General features: G+C 55.4%; 7 protein-coding genes across 7 annotated transcripts; 3 read left to right on the plus strand and 4 right to left on the minus strand.

The window, feature by feature from the left end:
* Nucleotides 1-1,382: 1,382 nt before the first annotated feature.
* On the plus strand, nucleotides 1,383-2,960 carry J7T54_003014 (allantoinase; the record flags this gene model as incomplete). Its single annotated transcript, XM_051507728.1, has 1 exon — nucleotides 1,383-2,960. The coding sequence occupies one exon, from the start codon at nucleotides 1,383-1,385 to the stop codon at nucleotides 2,958-2,960; it is 1,578 nt and encodes a 525-aa protein (XP_051361091.1).
* A 2,295-nt stretch (nucleotides 2,961-5,255) lies between these two features.
* J7T54_003015 (putative ABC transporter ATP-binding protein/permease-like protein) lies at nucleotides 5,256-9,266 on the plus strand (the record flags this gene model as incomplete). The annotated part of the gene is made up of 1 exon (XM_051507729.1): nucleotides 5,256-9,266. The coding sequence occupies one exon, from the start codon at nucleotides 5,256-5,258 to the stop codon at nucleotides 9,264-9,266; it is 4,011 nt and encodes a 1,336-aa protein (XP_051361092.1).
* A 1,104-nt stretch (nucleotides 9,267-10,370) lies between these two features.
* Nucleotides 10,371-10,976, plus strand: J7T54_003016 (uncharacterized protein; the record flags this gene model as incomplete). The annotated part of the gene is made up of 1 exon (XM_051507730.1): nucleotides 10,371-10,976. One exon carries the CDS (start codon nucleotides 10,371-10,373, stop codon nucleotides 10,974-10,976), a length of 606 nt encoding a protein of 201 aa, XP_051361093.1.
* A 337-nt stretch (nucleotides 10,977-11,313) lies between these two features.
* J7T54_003017 (Arabinose-proton symporter-like protein) lies at nucleotides 11,314-13,368 on the minus strand (the record flags this gene model as incomplete). The annotated part of the gene is made up of 3 exons (XM_051507731.1): nucleotides 11,314-12,479; nucleotides 12,535-13,181; nucleotides 13,361-13,368. The coding sequence occupies 3 exons, from the start codon at nucleotides 13,366-13,368 to the stop codon at nucleotides 11,314-11,316; spliced, it is 1,821 nt and encodes a 606-aa protein (XP_051361094.1).
* Nucleotides 13,369-15,516: 2,148 nt separating this feature from the next.
* Nucleotides 15,517-16,203, minus strand: J7T54_003018 (uncharacterized protein; the record flags this gene model as incomplete). The annotated part of the gene is made up of 1 exon (XM_051507732.1): nucleotides 15,517-16,203. One exon carries the CDS (start codon nucleotides 16,201-16,203, stop codon nucleotides 15,517-15,519), a length of 687 nt encoding a protein of 228 aa, XP_051361095.1.
* Nucleotides 16,204-17,143: 940 nt separating this feature from the next.
* On the minus strand, nucleotides 17,144-19,499 carry J7T54_003019 (uncharacterized protein; the record flags this gene model as incomplete). The annotated part of the gene is made up of 2 exons (XM_051507733.1): nucleotides 17,144-17,882; nucleotides 18,748-19,499. The coding sequence occupies 2 exons, from the start codon at nucleotides 19,497-19,499 to the stop codon at nucleotides 17,144-17,146; spliced, it is 1,491 nt and encodes a 496-aa protein (XP_051361096.1).
* Nucleotides 19,500-20,460: 961 nt separating this feature from the next.
* J7T54_003020 (DNA-binding protein) lies at nucleotides 20,461-21,535 on the minus strand (the record flags this gene model as incomplete). The annotated part of the gene is made up of 3 exons (XM_051507734.1): nucleotides 20,461-20,581; nucleotides 20,646-21,203; nucleotides 21,279-21,535. The coding sequence occupies 3 exons, from the start codon at nucleotides 21,533-21,535 to the stop codon at nucleotides 20,461-20,463; spliced, it is 936 nt and encodes a 311-aa protein (XP_051361097.1).
* Between the last annotated feature and the right edge of the window lie 183 nt (nucleotides 21,536-21,718).

Raw genomic sequence — 21,718 nt, forward strand, 5'->3', positions numbered from 1 at the left:
ATTCTCGTTGCGATCCACGACAAGTCACATGCTGCTGCTGGGTGGTGGAGTCCTGTGCAGAAGGTGCGCACCCTGGATGCAGCGGCCGCTGGGGGTCGACCAGCACGTACGTGACTTGATGCGCAAGTTGACAGTGCATGATGCAATGTCTCAAAAGGCGAACGGACGCACGATGGGACACGCCTGGTGATGAGGTTGGGAGGTAGCCTGCGAACCGGTGTGCTAGAAGCTCCAGTCCTCACGTTAGCACGCAAATAGTGACAAAGCGAGTGAATCCATGGTCAGGCGACAGACGACCCCTCAACATCCAGAATCGTTGCTCAGTTCCCATTACGCGATCGCAGCCTGCCTCACTTCGTGTCTGGGCCGCTTCTGTGTCAATCCTTACGTACAATGAATGGCCGGAGGCGGCCGACGTCTGCACCTGCGCAGCGTAGCCTCATCTCTGCGGCAATAATTCCTTCGACATGCAAAGGGGCTAGGAGGATTTGGAAGAAAAGAAAAAGGTTCTGCGCAGGGAGCAGGCGAATGGCAGATTTCCATCGAGTGAGGATTACTCGATGGTATCGAGCAAACGCCCGTGGACAAGTCTTGACCGGTCCTGTCTCATTGGTCCACGTGCCTGGCGTGCGGTCATTGATCTCGGGATTGATTGATCTCGGGAGGCTTATCGGGCTGCTAAGCCTATCGCAAAAGCGCTAACCCTATTGGGGGGCACAGCAACCGCCGATAAGGACAGTGGACTCATTGGGCGAGTGAATAGGCAAGTTGGAAAACGCAAAGGCAGAGATAGATAAGGAACAATACAAGACTTCGCGGGGGATAGAAGCACGATAATGCACCCCGCAACTCACCAATGCGCCATGGAGGTTGCTCAGCCATGCGCAAAGACTCGGTCGTCCAACAATGTTGTACTGGCTGGCACCCTGACTAGCACACGGTTCCCATGGAGCAATATCGAGTAATGGAAACGGGCACCTCCGGGAGGAGCAACACCGCCCTCCTGACCCGACGAGTCACCCTTATCTAGGAGAACATGACCCACCAGTCCGAGGCACGGAGACGGTGTCGTGTCCATAGTACCTCGCCAATGTGTACGGATAGGTACATGGCTGAGGCGACAGTGATGAGTGATAAGCAGCCCCCCCCCAAAGGACCCAAACTCCAAAGGGTCCATCCGTGCCGTGGGGAAAGGGTGAAAAAGCGTGTGAGTAGTAAAAGCTCGAGATCCCCTTCTATTCATTTTTCTTTTCCTTTTTGAACGTATTCCTAGTGAGCGTTTTATTGGCGAAATTTTGCTGTCGCTACCATCCCTCTTCAGCATACCCTGCACCAGTAGTCAGCATTCAGCAAGCCAGCTCTCTGGCAGAACGCCAACAACCATGGCAGACCTCACTGTCCTCGTCTCATCGCGCGCCATACTCACCCTCCCCGACGACTCACTACTTCTCACACCAGCCACGATCGCCATCTCGCCGTCCACGGGCAAGATCCTCAGCACAGCACCCTCCATTCTACCGTCATCGTCGTTCCCGGCTGGGACAACGTACATTGACCACTCGCCCAAAATCCTCCTGCCTGGTATCGTCGATGCGCACGTCCACCTGAATGAGCCTGGGCGGACAGAATGGGAGGGCTTCTGGACAGGCACAAGGGCAGCCGCCAGTGGCGGCGTGACCACCGTTGTCGACATGCCCCTCAACGCCATCCCGCCCACCACCACCGTCGCCAACTTTCGCGAGAAGCTCAAGGCCAGCGAGGGCCAGTGCTGGGTCGACGTCGGCTTCTACGGCGGTGTCATCCCCGGCAACGCCCAGGATCTCGTGCCCCTGGTCGAGGCTGGCGTGCGTGGCTTCAAGGGGTTCCTGATCGAGTCTGGTGTCGACGAGTTCCCCGCCGTGTCGTCCAAGGACATTGCGCTCGCCATGGATACCCTCAGCGGGGAGAAGACGACGCTCATGTTCCACGCCGAGATGATCCCTCCGATTGCCGACTCGGTCGGTGACGACGTCCAGGTGTCCGAGGCGCCCCTTGCGCCCAAGGGCGATCTCAACGCATATCATACATTCCTCCAGTCACGGCCCCCCATGTTCGAGGTTTGCGCCGTGGAAGAGATCCTGTCGCTCGCGCCCAGAGCACCTGACCTGCAGCTGCACATTGTGCATCTGTCCGCGACGCAGTGCATTCCCATCCTCCGCGCGGCGCGACAGGCGGGGATCAAGGTCACGGCGGAAACGTGCTTCCACTACCTCGGTCTCACGGCGGAGGAGATTGAACAGGGCGACACGCGGCACAAGTGCTGCCCGCCTATCCGCGAGGAGTCGAACAGGAATGGGCTGTGGGAGGAGATGATGGCCGAGAATAGCTGCATCCGGACCGTGGTGTCGGATCACAGTCCCTGCACACCCGAGCTGAAGCTTCTCCCGGGGCATCTCGACAGGCCCAGCATGCTACACTCCGACTCTGGCGTCGACGTCACGCTGCCAGAGGGCGGGGACGATGAAGCTGATGCAGAGGTGCCCGTCGAGAAGGCGGCCCGGGGCGACTTCTTTGCCGCATGGGGTGGCATCTCAAGCGTCGGTCTGGGTCTGCCCATTCTGCACACCAAGTCGCAGCAGCGTCTGAAGAGGGGTCTCGCCGCGCCCAGCATCGTCGACATGGTCCGTCTCTGCAGTCAGGCGACCGCCGCGCAGGTCGGTCTGTCGCATCGCAAGGGCGGGTTGCGCGAAGGCATGGATGCGGATATCTGCGTCTTTAACGAGAGCGAGGCGTGGGTGTTTGAGAAGGGCGAGATGCGTTGGAAGAACAAGTGCTCGCCATGGGAGGGCCACGAGTTCCTGGGCCGCGTGCGGGAGACGTGGGTGCGCGGGCAGAAGGTGTTTGCGATGGGGAGGCCTGAGATGGGCTTTGGGTCGAGTCGACCGGTCGGGGAAAGTATCACAGAGAGGAGAGTGCGTTGATGAACGATGGATGATGATGGGGCATACATGACATGGGGGCGTTCTTTGCTTTACACAACATCGACGCAGGGTGGGTTTGTGGGGAAATGTGAAGGAGAAGTCTCGCCGATGAGGTCCGTGAGGGGAACCAGGGTCCGGAGGAAATACTCCTGGGGGCATGCATACAGCTTTCAAGTAGATCAGCATATAGAGAGACACGACTAGCGACTGAAATGGATTGAACTACGATACCCTGAGAAGCTAACAGTGATTTCTGGGCGTGATCGGTCCTCTTGGCGCACATGCAGTGTGGGAGCATTCTCGGTCGCGATAGAATCTGTGCAGTCCTTGCCGATGGACAGAATACCGACGCCTCCCCCAATCCAGCGGTAGTCTTCGATTCGCACGCATTGGACAAATTGGAGAGATTCACCCCCGACAGGACGCTCGTCTTGTGGGCTGCCATGTAGATGGGGACTAACCTGTCGCGGTTGACGAGAACGACTAGGCTGGCATTGAGGCAACATAACTTTATATACAATTTCAACTTGGTATTTTGTAGCAGGACTGATTCCGGCCGGGTGACCATCCCATCGGCGTACCTGAATTTTATATAAAAGTTCTTCCCAAGAAAGATGCTGATCCATTATCAGGTGTAAAAGGGGTCGACAAAAGCAATTAGTTAACTTTACACCAGTTCCCCTTTAAACCTTGTAGCTTCCCTTCTAAAAAGTTTGCAAACTATTGATGTGACATTGGAGGTGTTGTCTTTGTAAACGAGCCCGCATGTATCTCGAACTCGCTGATAGGGGGACGGAGAGAGGAAGACTGCTATTTAGCCCTTTCAGCAATGCCAGCGACTTACTTGATCCAGCGAATGTCTTTTCAGGAGTAATGGGGCTCTGATATCATCCTCAGCGATGTTTACAAGCTCTGGTAAGTCTCAAATATTGGTGTCGACACATGCAGCACTCCATCCTAGCCAGAGACCTAGCATCTGTCGTAGAAAGGCTGGCCACCGGATTTTTGCCAAGCGCATCAGAACTGCGTCTGTTGTTTCTGGGTGAGAAGAGACGAGAAATGATGACAGTAGATTCTAGAATGGTTCGTCAGTTGTGGAAATAGGTCAAGTGTCAACAGTCACGTTCTCGCGGTATGCCTGTGGTGAATGTAACGTGGAAAGAAATGTATTCGGTCGACCACGTCTCAGCGGCTGAACATCGGGAGGCCCTGAATATACTTCTAAATGCCTTCACCGACCTCATTGTCGAGGCCGACGGTTGGCGGACGAGATGCAGGAGACAGCGTTGGGGAAGGAAGTCATGGCCACGCTGAACAAGATCATCACAATCGCACAGAAGGTGCCTGAGGCGTTTGTACATCCATGGTCGCAGATCATCGGTTTGCTCCGCCCTCCTGTGGTGTGGCGCATTGATGGGGAGGTGAAGTTTGCCATTGACTCGCAAGATGCAAACCCGGTTCCCGACGTGTGGGAGACGGTCCGCATCGCGATGAGGCACGACGTCTTGCCTGTGTACATTACGTACAGGATGTCTGGTATGCCACAGCCCGACTATTGGCAGGATGATGAACGAGATGAATGCCAGTGGCAGTCAAGAATAAAAAGAAGAAGCGATTTGACCTACGTGGATTATAGAATCACTGTGGTCTATCTAGGTTTACCTGCACTTTTGCGCGATCTGCAGGGTAGGCTGTCACGGATGCTGGCTAAGTTTCGGAGGCGGCCGCCCATGTTAATTAAGGTTAGGTCTGGCCCCAAAGCCGAAAGAGAGTCAAGTTCCTCAGCGACAACGACTGGACACCCTGACAACCACAATAGAAACCTTGGGTGAGTGTCTCTCGCCTGCCGGACAGATCCAATCACACGGAAGAACTGTGAAGCAAGTGTTGAACTGTTGACGCGGTCATTGATCCAAGAAAGGAAGCCAGGAGCGGCAAGATACGCGTATGGGTGGACTGTCACTTTCGGATCCCCACTACTCCGTCTGGGCGCCTGCTGCTCCTGCTATCCGTGCCATTTATCCTCGACCCTTGAAGATCCCATCTCTCACTCAGTTTCTCCTGTCTTCCTCCTGTTCTTGCCCTCGCACGAACTGCTCCTTCTCACCATGTCTGGACATTTCTGCCCATACTCTGCCGTCTAGGCCTTTGGTGCGTACCAAGCAGCAGACGAGCGCCTGTCGCATCTCTCTTACTGGGCGTCATAGACCCCTCAGCAATCCATCCCCACACTTGTGTCTCACCTTGCAGGAAAAGAAACCGTCCCGGCCCATGCTGCGATAGCCGAAACGAGACATGGCGGAGAAGCACGACAAGGTCGATAACCTCGACCGCGCCAGCGACTTGGAGTCGTCCATTGCAGCGGACATTCCGCCCCGACGCCTCTCGCTTTCTGGCGCTGGTACACTCTCCCTATCCGACGTCGAACCCGTCTCGGTCACATTGCGAAACCTGGCCGTCTCGGTCGACACGTCGCCGTCATACATTGAGCCTTCAACCTGGCCGCAGCTCATCTCATCCAAGTTCAACACGACGCCATGTATGAAGACGCTCCTGCATTCAGTGTCGGCAGACTTCAAGCCGGGCACACTGACGGCGATCATTGGAGGCAGTGGCTCGGGCAAGACAACCATGCTGAACACCATGGCGGACCGGGTCCAGAGTGCGCGGTTGCAGAATGACGGAACTCTGCTATACAATGGTACTGACAGCGTGGAGAGCGTCAGACACGCCTATGTCATGCAGCAGGACATTTTGTTACCCACACTCACGGTGCGCGAGACCCTGCGATACTCGGCCAACCTGCGTCTGCCGCCATCGACATCGTCTGAAGACCGCACCCTTGTTGTGGAGGAGGTTCTGCGTGAACTAGGGCTCAAAGAGTGCGCCGACACAAGGATCGGCAACAGCCAACATCGGGGCTGCTCTGGGGGGGAGAAGCGACGCGTGAGCATTGGTGTGCAGATGCTCGCCAACCCGTCAGTACTTTTCCTCGACGAACCCACCACGGGCCTGGACGCCACCAGCGCCTACCAGTTGGTGCGCACGCTCAAGAAACTGGCACAGAGTGGCCGCACAATGATCACCACGATCCATCAACCGAGGTCGGAGATTTGGGACCTGTTCGACAACCTGGTCATCCTCTCAAAGGGCAGCCCTGTGTACTCTGGAAGCATCCCCGAGTGTCTGCCCTGGTTTGCAGACCTAGGCTTCCAAATTCCCGCGTTTGTCAACCCTGCCGAGTTCGTCATCGACATCGCCGCCGTCGACAATCGCACCCCAGAGCTAGAAGAGGAGACTACAGTCCGGGTGCAGCGTTTGAAAGACGCATGGTCGGCCGAAAGTGACAGGCAGTACGGTCCTCCAGATGAGCTGGCGCTCCATAGCACCTCGACGCGCTCAAAGGCCCAGTCACAGCACTCTGGCTTCCTCCGCCAGACATTGGTGTTGGCAGACCGGACTTTCAAAGTCACTTATCGAGATCCTCTCGGCATGGGCGCGTGCATCTTTGAAGCTGTGACTATGGGCATCATCTGTGGCTACCTCTTCTTCGACCTTCCACGCGACGCCTCTGGTATTCGATCACGACAAGGGGGCTTGTACACGGCCGCCGGGCTTCAGGGATACCTGATCCTCATCTTCGAGGTGTATCGCATGACTATAGACATCCCCACGTACGACAGGGAAAAGTCAGAAAATTGCGTCTCTGCTCTGCCTTACATCTTCTCGCGCCGTTTGGCACGCCTGCCCACGGAGGATATACCCGTGCCTTTCCTCTTTGCCACCATCTTCTACTTCATGGCGGGCTTCGAGAGAGAGGTCTCCAAGTACTTTACCTTCTTCGCCATCACCCTGCTCAACCATTACATTGCTGTCACGTGTGCGATGACATGTGTCACGGCTGTACGCCATTTTGCAGGTGCTAGTCTCATCGCCAACTTGGTGTTCACGCTGCAGAGCATGGCTTGCGGCATGTTCATCCAGGTCGAGACGATCCCTGTCTACGTCCGGTGGCTCAAGTGGATCACCTACTCCTTCTACACCTTTGGGGCCTATGCTGCAAATGAGTTCCAGGACAACTTCTACGCTTGCCCCGATGGAGGCGGCCCAAATGACCCGGCTTGTCGTCTATATCGAGGTGACTTCATCATGAACTCGCTGGGGTTCCCGCCTAATTGGGTCTGGAGGCCAATCATCATTATGGTCGCTTTTGTCGCCTTCTTTGTGCTACTGTCAGCCATCGGTCTGCAGTGGATCCCTGTCGAGATGACGATTGCTAGGGCCCGTGTCTCGGACGCTGACCTGTCTGCTGGCAAGGAGAAGATGAACGCGCAATCCATATCGGAGGTCAGGGCAATCGACCTCGGCCTCAAGGACTTTGCTCTTGATCTCGACAAAAGAACAGTGCGTGGCAAGAAGTTACCCCGGAAGACTATCTTGCACCCTGTAAGCGCAACGTTTCAAGCCGGCACACTCAACGTGATCATGGGCCCATCAGGGAGCGGCAAGACATCGCTGCTCAACGCCATGGCTCTTCGTCTGCGTAATTCCATTGGCACCAAGTATCGACCATCCGGCAAGCTGACATTCAATGAAGCTGAGCCTTCCGACTCCGTCATTCGCTCCGTATGTTCCTACGTCTGCCAGGACGACGATGCTCTGTTGCCATCCCTCACGGTCCGAGAAACGCTGCGCTTCTCGGCTGGCCTGCGCTTGCCCTCGTTTATGAGCAAGGAAGAGAAGACACGCCGGGCGGAAGATGTCCTCATGAAAATGGGACTCAAGGACTGCGCAGACAATCTCATTGGCAGCGACATGATCAAGGGCATCTCTGGAGGTGAGAAGCGCCGCGTGTCCATTGCGGTGCAAATTCTCACAGACCCACGCATCCTCTTGTTGGACGAGCCTACGTCGGGCCTGGACGCATTTACGGCAAGCTCCATTATGGAAGTACTCCAAGGTCTGGCCGACGAGGGGCGAACACTCATTCTCACGATCCACCAAGCCCGTTCCGACCTGTTTACGCATTTTGGCAATGTGCTTCTCCTGGCGCGCGGCGGATCGCCCGTGTACTCGGGAGCTGCCAAGGAGATGCTCAGCTACTTCAACAGGCAAGGCCTTGAGTGCCCGAGACATACGAATCCTGCCGACTTTGCGCTCGACATGATCACCATTGACTTGCAACAGGATCAAAGGGAAGAGGAAAGCCGAGAACGAGTCAAGAAGCTGGTCCAGAACTGGGAGAAGTGTGATCACATCCCCGAACAAGGGCTGTCGCAGATTCAAGAGCGCGAGGAAACTGCAGGCGAGACCTCTGCAGCCAACAAGGAGTCAGATGGGTTTTGGACTGAGAAGCGCCCGTCACTGGCGTCCAAAGGCCGCAAGTCCTTCAACAAAGCCTCGTTGACGACCCCCGCGGAGCTGGGCGCGCTCATCCGCAAGCGCGCCGGTTTTGCGACTGCGTTCCCTATTCTGATCCACCGCGCCATCATCAACACGCGTCGTCAGCCAGAGCTGATCACGGCGCGTCTCATGCAGGTCATTGGTCTCGCCATTGTCCTCGCACTGTTCTTCGCACCTCTAGGCAACGGGTACTACTCCGTCCAGAACCGCATGGGGTTCGTGCAGGAAATCGGCGCGTTCTACTTCGTGGGCATGCTGCAAAACGTGGCCATCTACCCCTCTGAGCGTGACGTCTTTTACCGCGAGGACGACGATGGCGTCTACGGGATTGAAGCATTCATCGCCAGCTACACCATCCTCGAGGTGCCCTTTGAGATTATCTCGTGCCTGGTCTTTGGTGTCCTGGGCGCCATCGCTATTGGTCTCCCGCGGACAGTGATCATGTACTTTGTCACCGTGTTCGCCTGCTTCGGCATCGTGTCCTGCGGCGAGTCGCTGGGCATCATGTTCAACACGCTTCTGCCCCACACCGGCTTCGCCATCAACGTCATGGGCATCTTCCTCTCGGTCGCCAACACCATGGCCGGTATCCTGAGCATCGACATGCCGGATCTCTTCCAGGCGGTCAACTACCTCTCGCCCATCCGCTACGCGACGCGCGCTGTGGCGCCGTACTCCCTGCGCGGGGTTGAGTTCACATGCAACGACAGTCAGCGCAGGCCCGATGGGCGGTGTCTCATCGAGACAGGGCAGGACGTGCTGGATCTGTACAAGTTTGAGGAGGGGCCGCTGGTGAATATAGGCGCATTGGCGGCGTGTGTGGTCGTCTATCGAATCCTGGCGTGGGCGCTGCTGAGAGTCGTGAGAGGGCGTTGGAGAGAGAAGATGAGGGAGAAGGGGTGATCTGTTGATATTATAGACGTGATTCTTATCTATTCCCTGGGATGCCTTGTATATACAACAATGTGGCTGATTGGGCGTCAAAAATTGCTAGGGTTCACAGCTCTCAGCAGATGATTGTGTGACGTCTCAAATGATCAAGAAAAAAGCAGCCAGAGGAACAAGCCCCTGACATCCCCAAGCAATGCAAAGTGCAAAAGGAAAGGTCACGGTGGGGATCGAACCCACAATCTTTTGATGTACAGGAATCGTAGTCAAACGCCTTGCCATTGGGCCACGCGACCTGGACCATGGAAAGGGCCCTTTTATTTTTATACATGTAGCCTTGCTACTTTTAGAGTATTGACCCAGAAACTGCAAGCATAACGCAACGATCCTCGAAACATCTTGGGCTTTGCTGTCCTTGTCGTCTTCAGCACTCATCGCGATTAGACGATGTTCACATGGGTGCCATCTCGGATCTGTCTAGGCTGTATCCTCAATGCTTGGACCGCTCACAGGAAATATGTCACTACCGCGCGACCATCGAGTACTGACAATGCCTCTGGACATGATGCCGCAACGCCGTTGGTGCCGAGAATGGCTCCATTCGTAGTCCCGTCCCGGTCCGGTCGCCGAGTGGGTCCAGGGCCGAGTCCGTCTGTCACTCTCCTTTAGGAAACATCCTACGAACATTCGTACTTATTAGTACAAGTCAGCACAGACAAGAAAGTGTGTCAAAATGTGGTTCCTGACGCTGTGCACGGTGTTCGTCCGTGTGCATTCACGTAAGTCCCTGCTGCATCTAGGATACTCTCGTCACTCACCAATGTTTTGGTCCTCACACGGGTGCCAAGAACAAAAACGTCGTTTCATATGGTACCCAATTCCTTTTTCAATGTACATTTCTGTTCTTCATTAATTGGTGAAGTCTCTTAGTATGATTAATCGCGTAGGACAGGGCAATTGACGTTTCTGCTGAACACACCAAGAACGTTCCCACTCAAGTGAAGACCTCAATCAGAGGCGCACAAAATGACAGTCCAACGCCACACGAGCAACTTCCCTTCACTATCCCCTTAAAACACTCAGCATTCCCATTTCACAGAGTAAGCAGACCTAGAGACCATGGCATCTGGCAATATTGACCCCTCCCGCTACGGCCCAGGCCTGCACAACACTGAACATTGCCACATTGTCAAGACGCTCCTTTCTCGTGGCCACCACGAAGCTCTCGGCAGCTGCCCTCTCTACAACGACCAGGACAAGTACTCTTGCAATGGTCACCGAGTCGGCTGCTGGCGAGCCATGCGCATTCGACTCTATCGTACTTTTGTACTGGCATGCACTGTGCGCCTTGACCAGTTTCGCGCCGTCCAGGCCAAGCAGTCTGTCGAAGACATGATGGAAAACCTCGGTGATTCGAGCCGCATTTTTGAAGGCGGTTACTGTGACTCTCCCTTTGTGTGCAGCTGCTTCCCAGGCGTCAAGAGGGTCTTCGCCCTCAAGGCTGGCCATGTCGACACCACCCCTGTCGCCCACGGTGTAGCTTATGATACCTGGTGGGAGTTGGTCAGCGAGGAGGTCTGCCCAGTGCAGACTGAGGAGTCCTTTGATGATCCAACTGCCGTTTTGGAGCATGCGATGAACTCAATGGAATGTTCGGATACGTGGGGCGAGCTTATTGAGAAGATGGAGCAGTTTGGCGAGGGGGACACTGAAATGACTGGTTGATTTGGGTAGAAGCGTGGGAGACGTTAGTGAGAGGTGATTTGGCTTTGATAGCCGCTGTTTTTTGGACGTATCTGGCAACGAAGCTGTCGGCCGAGGTTCGAGGTCGCGATTGTTTACTTGTTTTGCTCTTCAATTTAGTCTTTCTTTGTATTATTGAGCCTCATGTTGCACGTGTTGAACAACCAGTCCCCTCATAGAGGTTGAGAATAAACAATGCTGCCAAACAGTGGTTTAATCCTCATGTTACTGTCACAAGCCAACAGTGATCAAACATGCAGAAGGAACCATTAAGGCAGTCTTGTAGTTGATTTAATACAATGAACTAATCCTAAAATTGCTAAGCTCTCGAAACCCTATGAGCAGCTGCTCTTCTCAAGATTGGGGTGCTGCTCTCCGACATTGGTATCATGCATATCCCCTCGTCGTCCTCCTTCACTAGCGTCGGACACGCATCCTGCTTGCTGCCCATCCACCCAAACAGAAAATACCGCTTGACAAACCAGGGCGCAATAGTGCCACACTGGTATTTCATGAAGAACCTCGTGGGCACATTGAACACCCCGTCCAGCTCTTCTAACGAGAGCTGCTTTGTCTCTGGCACCCACAGAAATATCATGACAAACGCCAAGAGATTCAAACCAGCGTACATGCCAAAGGCACCAATGGCGCCTGCGCGCTCGAGCAGAAAAGGGAAAGTTATGCCCAGAACACCGGCCCAGCCCAGACAGGTGGATACCGAAAACGCCATGCCTGCCTCGCGATGCGACAAGGGGAACACCTCGGCTGAGTAGGCGAACGGCACGGGACCCTCGCCTGGCGCATAGAAAGCACCGAACAGAAAGACAAACAAGCAGATGAGGCCGTTGCGGATATCCCCTATGGAACCGTCACGCGAGATGAGGGTGCATAGACCAGCTCCGAGGAGCGTCCAGAACATCTGGGGAAACGTGAACAGGAGTAGGTTGCGACGTCCAAACGTGTCAATTGTCCAGAACGCAGGAAAGGCGAACAGCCAGTTGACCATGCCCCAGCCGAACGAACCCACCATGGCCAGGAAACTGCTCAAGCCTGCCTCTTGGAAGATGGATGTCGAGTAAAAGGCAATAATGTTGATGCCACACATTTGCTGGGCAATCATGACCGTGAACGCTGCGAGTGTTGCTCTCCGAACACGAGGGACGACGAAAAGCTGCTGGAAGCGTTGAGGATACGTTGTCTTGCCGGCGAGCTGTTTCTCGATCTCGAGCTGGGCAGAGATGTAGTAAATGTCCCGTGCCACCTGGAGATCAGAGTGGCGTAGAAGACGCATGCTCTTCCACGCTTCGGGGTAGCGGTCCTTCTTCATGAACCAGCGAGGCGACTCGGGGCACAGGTAGATGAGGAAGAGTAGTGGGATGGCAGGGAGACATGGAGCGCCAAGCATCCAGCGCCAGTTGTGTTCGATGCGGAAGACGGCGAGGTTGAAGCCTGTGCCGAGAGCGATGCCAAAAGCAGTCCACATTTCTGTTTTTTTTTTCTTGTCAGTCCATCTTCATCAAACACAGTTGGATCGACTTACGCCACGACATGACGAGGGCACCACGAATGGCAGCCGGCGAGTTCTCGGCAGCGTAGATCGGCACCGTCGAGGCTTTCACGCCCATCCCGATGCCCATCAACAGACGACACGCCAGGTGTTGCGCCCAAGTCTCGCAGAAGGCAGAGGCAAGGACAGGCCACAGACAAAAATGTGCAGAGACGAAGATGACACCCCGACGACCGAGGATACTGTTGATGGGATCGGACAGCCAGCAGCCGATGCAGGCGCTTCCAATGTAGGGACCCGCGTTCACGACACCAAGAATGATCCGCGAGCGCGTGGAGCCATCAGCGATACCGTAGTACCCGGGGAAGAACAGATTGGCGCCGTTGGAACCGGTCTGATCCCATCCCTGGACGGCCGCGCCAATGGAGCATGTCGCAATGGTGAGGAAGAGTCGGAATGGCATGCGCCATTTGTGCTTGACTTCTGTATCCAGGATGGTGAGCTCATCGTCGCTGAGCTTCTCGTCGCCCGCTATCTCATCTGCTGCGATCTCGTTCTGCGCCAGAAGGGCGCCTTTTTTCAACACGGCGAGATGGTCTCCCAGACCGCGCTTTTCGGCGAATGCTTTGACGTCGCGAAAGAGTCGAGCCTTGGGTATGCCCTCGAGCGGGTTGCGGATTCTGCACGCGGTCAGCGTATTGCTGGCTGGTTGGAGGAGGGAGCGTCTACTTCGCCTCTAGGTTGGGCTGTGTACTTCTCTCACAACGGGAGACATTTGGCGACAGGCCACGTTTGATCTGCTGCGTGCTGGCTTTTGTTTAGTGGGTTTACAACAGGCCTGGTTGATGCCGGGACTCACTCGCTCATCGTGGGTAGCTTGGCTATGATGGAGATGAGATAGAGATGGCTGCCAGTCGGCAGTCCTGTCGAGTTCCGGCAGATGTGGATGGTGCTGGGAACCAGGAATGTCGATGCCGGGCGTCGTGCGTGTATATGAATGCCCTGGCTGAGACATTTAACACGCCACATTCATCACGAACATCGCCATTCCGAATCAGAGTCACCTGCCCCAGACTTGGTGTCTGCGTGGTGGACTCGTGAGTCGTGACTCCGTGAGCCTCATGTTCAAGGGTGCGAGCAACCTTGGAGGGAGACCACTGGCGTAGGCGCGGTATATGCGGTAATAAGCGTCTTTTTTGTAGGCAGATGAAACATCTGCGCGGTTGAGGGATCGTCGAGGCATGAGCTGGTGAGACTGTCTCAGCAGTGGAGACTCTAGAGTCCAGAGTCTCGGTTGGTTTTTTCAGGGCTCTTGTACGCTAAACACTGTTTGACTTTCATCAACAATTAGTCAGCGTGATTGGTTTAGTGGTAAAATTCTCCGTTGCCATCCGAGCAACGTCGGGGAGCCCTGGGTTCGATTCCCAGATCACGCATTCTTTTGCTGTGCTGGCCTAGCCGTGCAAGCACATTCATTTTTCCTCTCTTTCTGGTCAAGGTATGTTCCGCCAAGATTGTATTTATAACCCTGTACTTTGACCTTATCAAACGTGGTTGTGCGCTTGACGCATGCTTTTGGCCTTGGACCAATGGCTAAGAACATGAAGTGTTGAACGGGCTATATACGGCGATGGAGGGGGCGTACGCGGAGAGATCTCGTCGTTAGAGTGGATTCTACTGTTTTGCTGCCTCTTTTTTGCCGATCTTGTGAGATGTATGAGAGAGTTCTAGGGACCAATTATCGTCAAGGTTTGAAATCTCCCCGCCTCGAGGCATGTCCTCATGTTGGAGCATGAAGCATTCACTTCATCTACATGTGCATATAGACTTTATACGAGAAGATTGTCCAATAAAGGACCGAGGAATACCTTAAAGGCTTAGACGGCCATGATTGTCGCGCATGACATTGCTGCCTAATCATGGCAAGTCTCAGAATCCGCCCTTGAAGTCTCAGACAACCCTTTCTCGGGAAGTGGAACACAATCCGGTCCCTTCACTAGAAATTAGTCTGCAATCGGGCCGGATGGCTAATAGGGCTCCAAATACGGAGTAGAGCATGAATGATCGCCAATAGTTCACGTTTCTGGCTATTTCCACCTATAACTCAAAGTACATAAATCGACAATGTGAAGGCTTCTCTCAAATTGAGAAGCACTGGGATCTGTCATAAAGACAAAGAAGGAACTGAACAATCCACCAAGCCACAGTTCGCCCCATTCATATCAACAAATGCAAGCATATCAAAAGCTAGTGTTGGTCGATGAGGCTGTTGGAGTCGAAGTGCTGGCCAGTGGTCGAGGAAGACGGAGTTCCCACCCGAGCAGATTTTGTCGGCATGAGGGATATTACGGCCCACTCCGCCCACAACTGCGCAAAAGTTCGAATTTCGAAACGACTATGCTGGCAAATTTGAGATGCTGCCATGGGATATGGCGTAGTTGGCTGCGTGTGGAGTGAAAAGAGAGTCTTGGCCGGGTTTGATCGTGCCTCGCTGTCCGAGCTGTTTGCCTGATCCTCATGAGCCGTAGAACTGTCGCCGATCTTCATCAGCCGCTTAACTCAGTTGGTTAGAGTGTTGTACTAATAATGCAAAAGTCGGCAGTTCGAACCTGTCAGTGGCTAAGCATCTCTTTTTGTGTCTAGAATCTCTGCTTTGGTGGTCCTTTGGGCCCGGCCCCCTTGGTGTCTGGACAACGCCCCTTTTTTGACGATGCAGGCAGTTGCCCATCTGCACGAGTGGTCTGTGCATTTTGCGAGCAGTGTTCTTCTGATATTTTAACACTGATGCTCTTTGATTTTTAATCACTCGCAGGCAGAAAATTTGCGTCCTTGACGCCATTCAAAACGAATGGGGAACAGCCCATGATCAAGTAGTAAAGGGCAAAATCCACCACGTAAATACCAAACCAAACGCCACCCATGCAAAGTATATCTCCGAGCAAAGTGTTCGCACCATGTGTTCATCCCCTGCCCATAACCGGTTGCACGCCCCAGCAGGCCTACATCTGCGAGTCCTCACTCCCTGCAGAACCACAGACAGACAACCGGCTTCTCCCCCGGCATCCCAGTCCGCGACTTGTCCCAGCCAACATCCTTGAGCGTCTTCTTCGTCATGTCCTTGTTATCCGCATCAAACCCAAACCCCTTGTACCACGTGCCGTTCCCGCCTGCCACAATCTCCCAGCAGCGGTTCTTCTTGGCGCTCGGATTGTCACAGCCAAACCCCTTGAGGAGCTCGCCCAGCGTCACGGAGACCGGGATGTGCGCCGCCTTGAATTGGATCTGCGCGCCGGCGGGGAGCTGCCATGGTGGCGTGCCGGAGCGGAACACGTGCACTTTTGTGTGCTCCGATGGGAAGAAGTAGTTGTAGCCTGGCTCGCATCCCACACCACCGGATACATTTGACATTTGGGCCGCGGGCATGGCGCCTTCGGCAGGAGGCTCGGCTTGCGGGTTGCGCACGTAGACGTTGGCGGTCCCATTGGGCTGCTGCACGTATGGGTAGTAGCTTTGGGCAGCCAAGTTGGCGTAGAATGGCGAGTAGCCAGCCCAACCAGGGTACGCGGCCGTGTAGTATCCGACACCAGGACCGGCGGTGTAAGGAATGTATGGCTGGCCAGCAGAGGGTGCGCCGTAGGGGGCACCTGGTGGACGTGAACCGACAGGGTCCCGACCAGCAACGGGGTTCCATCCTCCGGGCATGGCGCCTGTTCAATGGGGAGGCTGCCAGGTGGTGATCCAGCGACCGATCGAATGGTCGAAATGAGCTGCCCAGGTATGCTGTGACTGGAGCGACGTTGGTCCTGTGCGGAATGGGAGACTCGCTGAAGGTTGATAGACTTGCCACTCTGGAGAAATGTATGATTGTTGCTGGAGTGGATGGGGAGGGAATGCTGTGGTGGGAGAAGTATTAGCATCATGGGTATACAAGTAGAGTGTGGCATGCGTGTGAATCACGGACACGAAACTTGCTGTCTGTCACGCACAGGGTGGCTCAGTGTGTTGATAATTGTGTTACCAACAGACCCCGTCCTCGGTACAGTGCGTGATTCAAGCCGGATGCCAAGGTGCCCGACGAACACCTCCCGGCTCCAGATCGGTTTGCTGTCAGAGTCGTAGTAAACGCCGACGATGATCCAGGCCCAGGTTGGCAGTGGATGAACCACCCACTGCAGAATCTGCGTTACGACAAGTCGAGCCGCGGGATGTGGGAGAGAATTGTCTTCAACCTCGTCAAAGGTTAGGTCGATGGAAATCGCGGGCATTGGCTTCGAAAATCAGCGTGGGAAGCGAGATGGGAAGGGATCAGTCACAAGAGGAGGAGCCGTCTTATAGTAACGTGAAATGTCCATTTCAGGTCATCCTCCCATCGCTTACCATGAAAGGAGCCTGCCGGATGATTGATATTGCTAGTTGTCCCACAATTCACTGCACTTGAAGGCATTGCGGACAGCTGCGCCGCTGACGCCAGAATATGTGAATCAGAAGTGAGCCATGCGCCCAGCCCCAGTGGTCATTGATTGGCAATCGGGGAGGTTGCCTGGCTGCTGTGAGCAACGCCCGTCATAGGCGTCTGCCAAGCAAGGCAAGTCCAGTCCTACAAACCGTCGCTTCCAGGCATGGTGAATCACTGGCCGTGAGCTCATATCCGATCGTCGTCCTCGACATCAGCCGTCACCACGCGCACGCCTCCCGCCATCTTCGCCGGATCGGCATTGACGGCATGTCCCTGCCCGTTTGAGAGTTCCTTTCTCAGCGCCTGCCTGCTGACCTCCGTGACCAAGCCCTTGAGATACACCTCGGCCTGGACGGTGGCACTGTACGCGGCGGGCGTCCAATGCCACACGTTCCGGCTCTCCACGTCCGCGCCCGCCGCTAACAGGATCCTGAGCGCGAACAGGTTGCCATTCCCGCTGGCAAAGTGCAGCGCCGTGTTTCCCTCGCCGTCCGTCCGGCGCACGGCTTCTGTCGCGCCGCAGGGCGCATACGTGAGGAGCAACTGGAGGACGGTGTCGTGGCCGCCCATGCTGGCCTCCATGATGGCGTCTCGACCCCGCGCGTCGCGTCGTAGTATGCACTCGCGGTCATGCCTGCACAGTATGTCGACGACCTCGGCGTGGCCTGCGCCCGCGGCGAGCATGAGGGCCGTTTGGTGGCGGTCGTTCAGGGCGGGGCATGGCTTCTCGTGGCCGCGCTCGAGGAGGACGTGGACGACGGCGCCGCGGCCGAGAGAGGCCGCGAGGTGGAGGTTGGAGTTGCAGAGGCCTGGCGGGGAGGTGTCCGGGTTGTGGAGCAGGGCCGGGTGCGAGGTCAAGATGCGAGAGACGAGGGTCGCGTCGCCTGTGTGGATGGCACGACGGAGGCGGATGGCAGGGTCGATCCTAGACGGTCATTAGTCATTGCGCGGGAAGGGGTTCAAGAGGATATGTACATGGTGGGCGACGAAGCATGATGCAGAGGGTGTGTCCTCGCAAGTTTGGTGGATGGTGGTGGTGGTGACGGAGGGTTCGTTGTTTGTTGGCGTCGCGGCTGTGCCTGATTGTTTGTGGCTATGACCTCATGAGGGTCACGTGGATCGGCTGCCTTGATTCAGGAACGCTTCTCGCGTCGCCTGTTGGGTAATTTAGCATGATTCCTCGAAAGTTCAATCAATCCGATGAAGGGTTCAATGGTGATTCTCAAGCAGGGCGTCGTTGAAGAGCAGACTTGGAAGCAGTGATGTGGGAATGAACACCACAGATTGTGGGTGCGCTGCCACCGAGCGACGTGGGCAGAACAAAGCACACACAGCCTTGTAGTTGAACACACTAATACCACTTGCATGTTACAAGAATCTCGCCAACAATCTTCATTTCTTGCTTTTTACATGTGCCAATTTACTAGCAGTCCCCTCTAGACTGCTGGTGTTGCCTGGCCGATCCCTCGCAGACAAGGACTAGGGTATGTAGATTGAGAGCTAGACTAAGAGTGTTCGCGCGCGTCCCAGTGCAATTGACCGCCTGCTAGCCCACAAGATGAGGGCATAAAGTAGCATAAATACTACTTGGAGAAGAATAGATAGTGAATACAATATATACAATTCCTTTCATAGAAATAAATCAATATGGACAGGCATTAAAAGAAAGGTGAAAGGAAATAAGAACCCAACGCCGGCTTTGTCTAAAAAGTACTCTGTACACCCGCGTCTATTTCCTCCTCGGCAGTAGATCCACAAGATCCCTCTTGGCGTTTCTTTGAATCCCACACTTGTTCAGACACTGCTCAATGCCTAGCGCGATGTTCTCGGGGATCGTATCCCTGAAGCTGTCCACATCTGCACCATTAAAGGTCACAGGCCCGCCGAGCGTCGCCTCGACAACCTCGGGTCGCAAGCCAAAGAAGCCCTGGGCCACCGACACGACACCAGGGTCCTGGTTGTTGAACGAGGCGACAAAGACGGCCTCCTCGCAGTCCGGGTTGAATTCCTGGTGAATGGCGCCCTGGGGGAAGACGGACATTTGAAAGGTGTCCATGGTGTTGGCAATGTGGTCGAGATCATTGTTCACGATAAAGTTGGTCACGAGACGACCCTTGACGACAATGTTGAGCTCGGTGGCGCGAGGATGGACATGGGCCGTGTTCATGCCACAGGGCCCTAGAAAGGCCACCGTCATGGCTGAGTTGAGGCCGATGAGGGCGGGCATGCTCTTTGCGTTGGCGGAGACGGAGACGCCGCCATCGCCGCTTTCGGAGGCCGAGCCCGCGGGCGGGTCGAGGTCGGCAAAGTCAAAGACGTAGTCGCCAGGCTGGTTGAGGAGCCTGGTGCGGTCCTCCTGCTGGGGCGCCGTGAGGAGCTTGGTGATGAGGTCCTGATCGTTGGCGCGGGTGTTGACGGGGACCGCCGCTGGGAGATACTGGTCGATGGAGTCGTCACGGGCCACGAGACGAGTGGAGGGGAGCGCGGATGCAAGCGCAGTAGTGGTGGCGGCAGCAGCAGCGAAGAGGAACGAGCAGCGCATGATGCAGGTATTGTACACGGGGATTGCGTGTCGACGTGGGACAATGGTGAGCGACTGCTTCGTTCCGAGAGACTCGGTTTATAAGACTCTAGATCACCGCCATCGCATCCAATGAATTTCCCGCTCAAGTAGCCTGGCGCGTGAGTGCAAGCCAACAAGTGGGATATCTTTCTTGTGCAGTGGCTAAACATAGACTCACTTCATCCGTCAGCATTGTCCTGGGGGTTGGGGTCCATCTCGGCATGGGGGAGGCACAAAGAACAGGACACGGTCGGCTGGATGGCCGAATGGCAGGCCTCTTCCTGGGAGACCTGTGAGATTCTGCTTATTGTACGTACGTACGCTGTCAATTCATGCAGCTGGGTCAAGGCTCAAGCCTCACTGTACGGATACGTACTGCACATCCGCGCTTGCGCTTACCGACCACCGCGTCTGTTGGGCTGCATCTGTCTGGGGCCAGGCCTGGTCAGGCCAGGCCAGGCCGGGCCACGCGGGGCCGTCACTGCGCCATCATATTAATAGTATCTTCCTGCACACGGATGTCAGGATAGGCGGGCATGTGTGCATGAAAGGATGCTGACAAGCTCATTTCCCCAGTTGTGCATTGGCGGTGTCAGCACTGCCGAGAGGCTGGTTTGTTGCAGATGGCCTCTGCAGTCCGGGAGGGTATCATGTTTCGACATTGTGGCCTGTCAAACTGCAGAATCGCGAGGCGTGATCAGGCCATCATGTAGAAACATGAGTACAGATGGGAAGGCAGATGCAAATGCTCAGGCTCGTGCTGATGACATGGGAAGAAGCGCGCTAGTAGCATTGTTCTATGCAATGGAGCAGGTCATGCTCCTAGTACTCCGTAGAGGTGCGCCCGCTTGTGCCAATTGCAATTGCAACGAGACATGGAAAGCCAGATCCAATTTAATCAGATACATCGAGTCGCTCAAACAGCACACGCACCCATTCACTAGTTCAGCTCGTGGTTCGACTTGATCGCCTTGGATTTGCCCGTGTCCAGCACAACAGCAGGATCCTCCGGATTACCGTCGCGCGTCACCTCGTTTCCGCGCTTCGTCGTGACAGACGTTCTATAGCATTCGTCAGCACATATCATCCACAATCAAAATCGTTAGCGTCAAGGGGTTCGCCTACTTCTCGGCCTTCACATCGAGGACTTTGCCCTCTGGGTTGCCGTTGCCCCAGTTCCAGCTCACCGTGTCACCGGGCTGGGGGCCCTTCTTGGGCTTCTTGCCCGTGCTCTTGTCCTCGCCCTCTTCCTCGCTGTAGACACCGTCTTCGGCATCTTCATTCTCGTCGTTCTCCTTCTCGTCGTTCTCCTTCTCGTCGTTCTCCTTCTCATCATTCTTGTTGCCATTGGGCGCCTTGCTCTGACGTGTCTCGCGCTTCTTATTGGCACCAGACTGTGCGCCAGCACTCTTCTTTCGCTTGTCGCCCGCTTGCCTCTCCTCTTGGGCGCTGTCTTCGTCGGCGTCCTCTTCTTCGATATCTTCGTCGTCTGCAGCCTCCTCCTCCTCTTCTTCGTCCGCTTCTTCCTTGACATCTTCCTTGCTGCCGCTGCTACCGGCCTCGCCCCTCTTCTTCAGAGGATCGTGACCCCAGTTCTTGAGCGAGGCGTAGCTCTTAGTCTTCTTGACCTCTTCAGCGGACTTTTGGTCATTGCTCTTCTCCTCCTGCGCGAGATGTCGTTTGCTGCCCTAGTCAGTCTAGCTGTCCCGCCGCAGCAAGAATGCGCAGCACATGTTGCACGAATGGGGCGCCACGTACCAGTACGAAACGACCTTGCGCATGTGCTGAATCTGCTCGTCGGTGTACCTGTCCTCCTTCTTGTCGGGGTTGCTCTTGAGAATCTCGACAATCTTGCGCCCGCTGTCGTGGCCCACGGACTCGCCATCGTGCTCGCCGTCGTCCTTGGGCCAGCCTGCGCTGCGCGAGTCGTCCGACTTGAGCCACTTTTCCAGCTCCGAGGCCGTCATGTTGACGATCTCGTTGAATTCCTTGACGACTGTTTCGGAGTCCTTCATGATGGCGGTGCTGGTGCTGGTGCTTGTGCTTCTGTCTGTGACTGGTATGAATGTTCCGTGACAGCGCAGCTCAATTGGGTGTGCGGTCAACTTGGCTGTCGGGTATTGATTCTCTTATGTTCTCATGTTCTCCCCCGAATGTACCTGAGCGCATCTGTCGCATCTGTGGCGTCATGGTGTCTC

This window comes from Emericellopsis cladophorae, assembly GCF_022114955.1.
Source record: "Emericellopsis cladophorae strain MUM 19.33 chromosome Unknown NODE_35_length_235423_cov_114_473664, whole genome shotgun sequence".
In the NCBI taxonomy this organism is placed as follows: Eukaryota; Fungi; Ascomycota; class Sordariomycetes; order Hypocreales; family Bionectriaceae; genus Emericellopsis; species Emericellopsis cladophorae.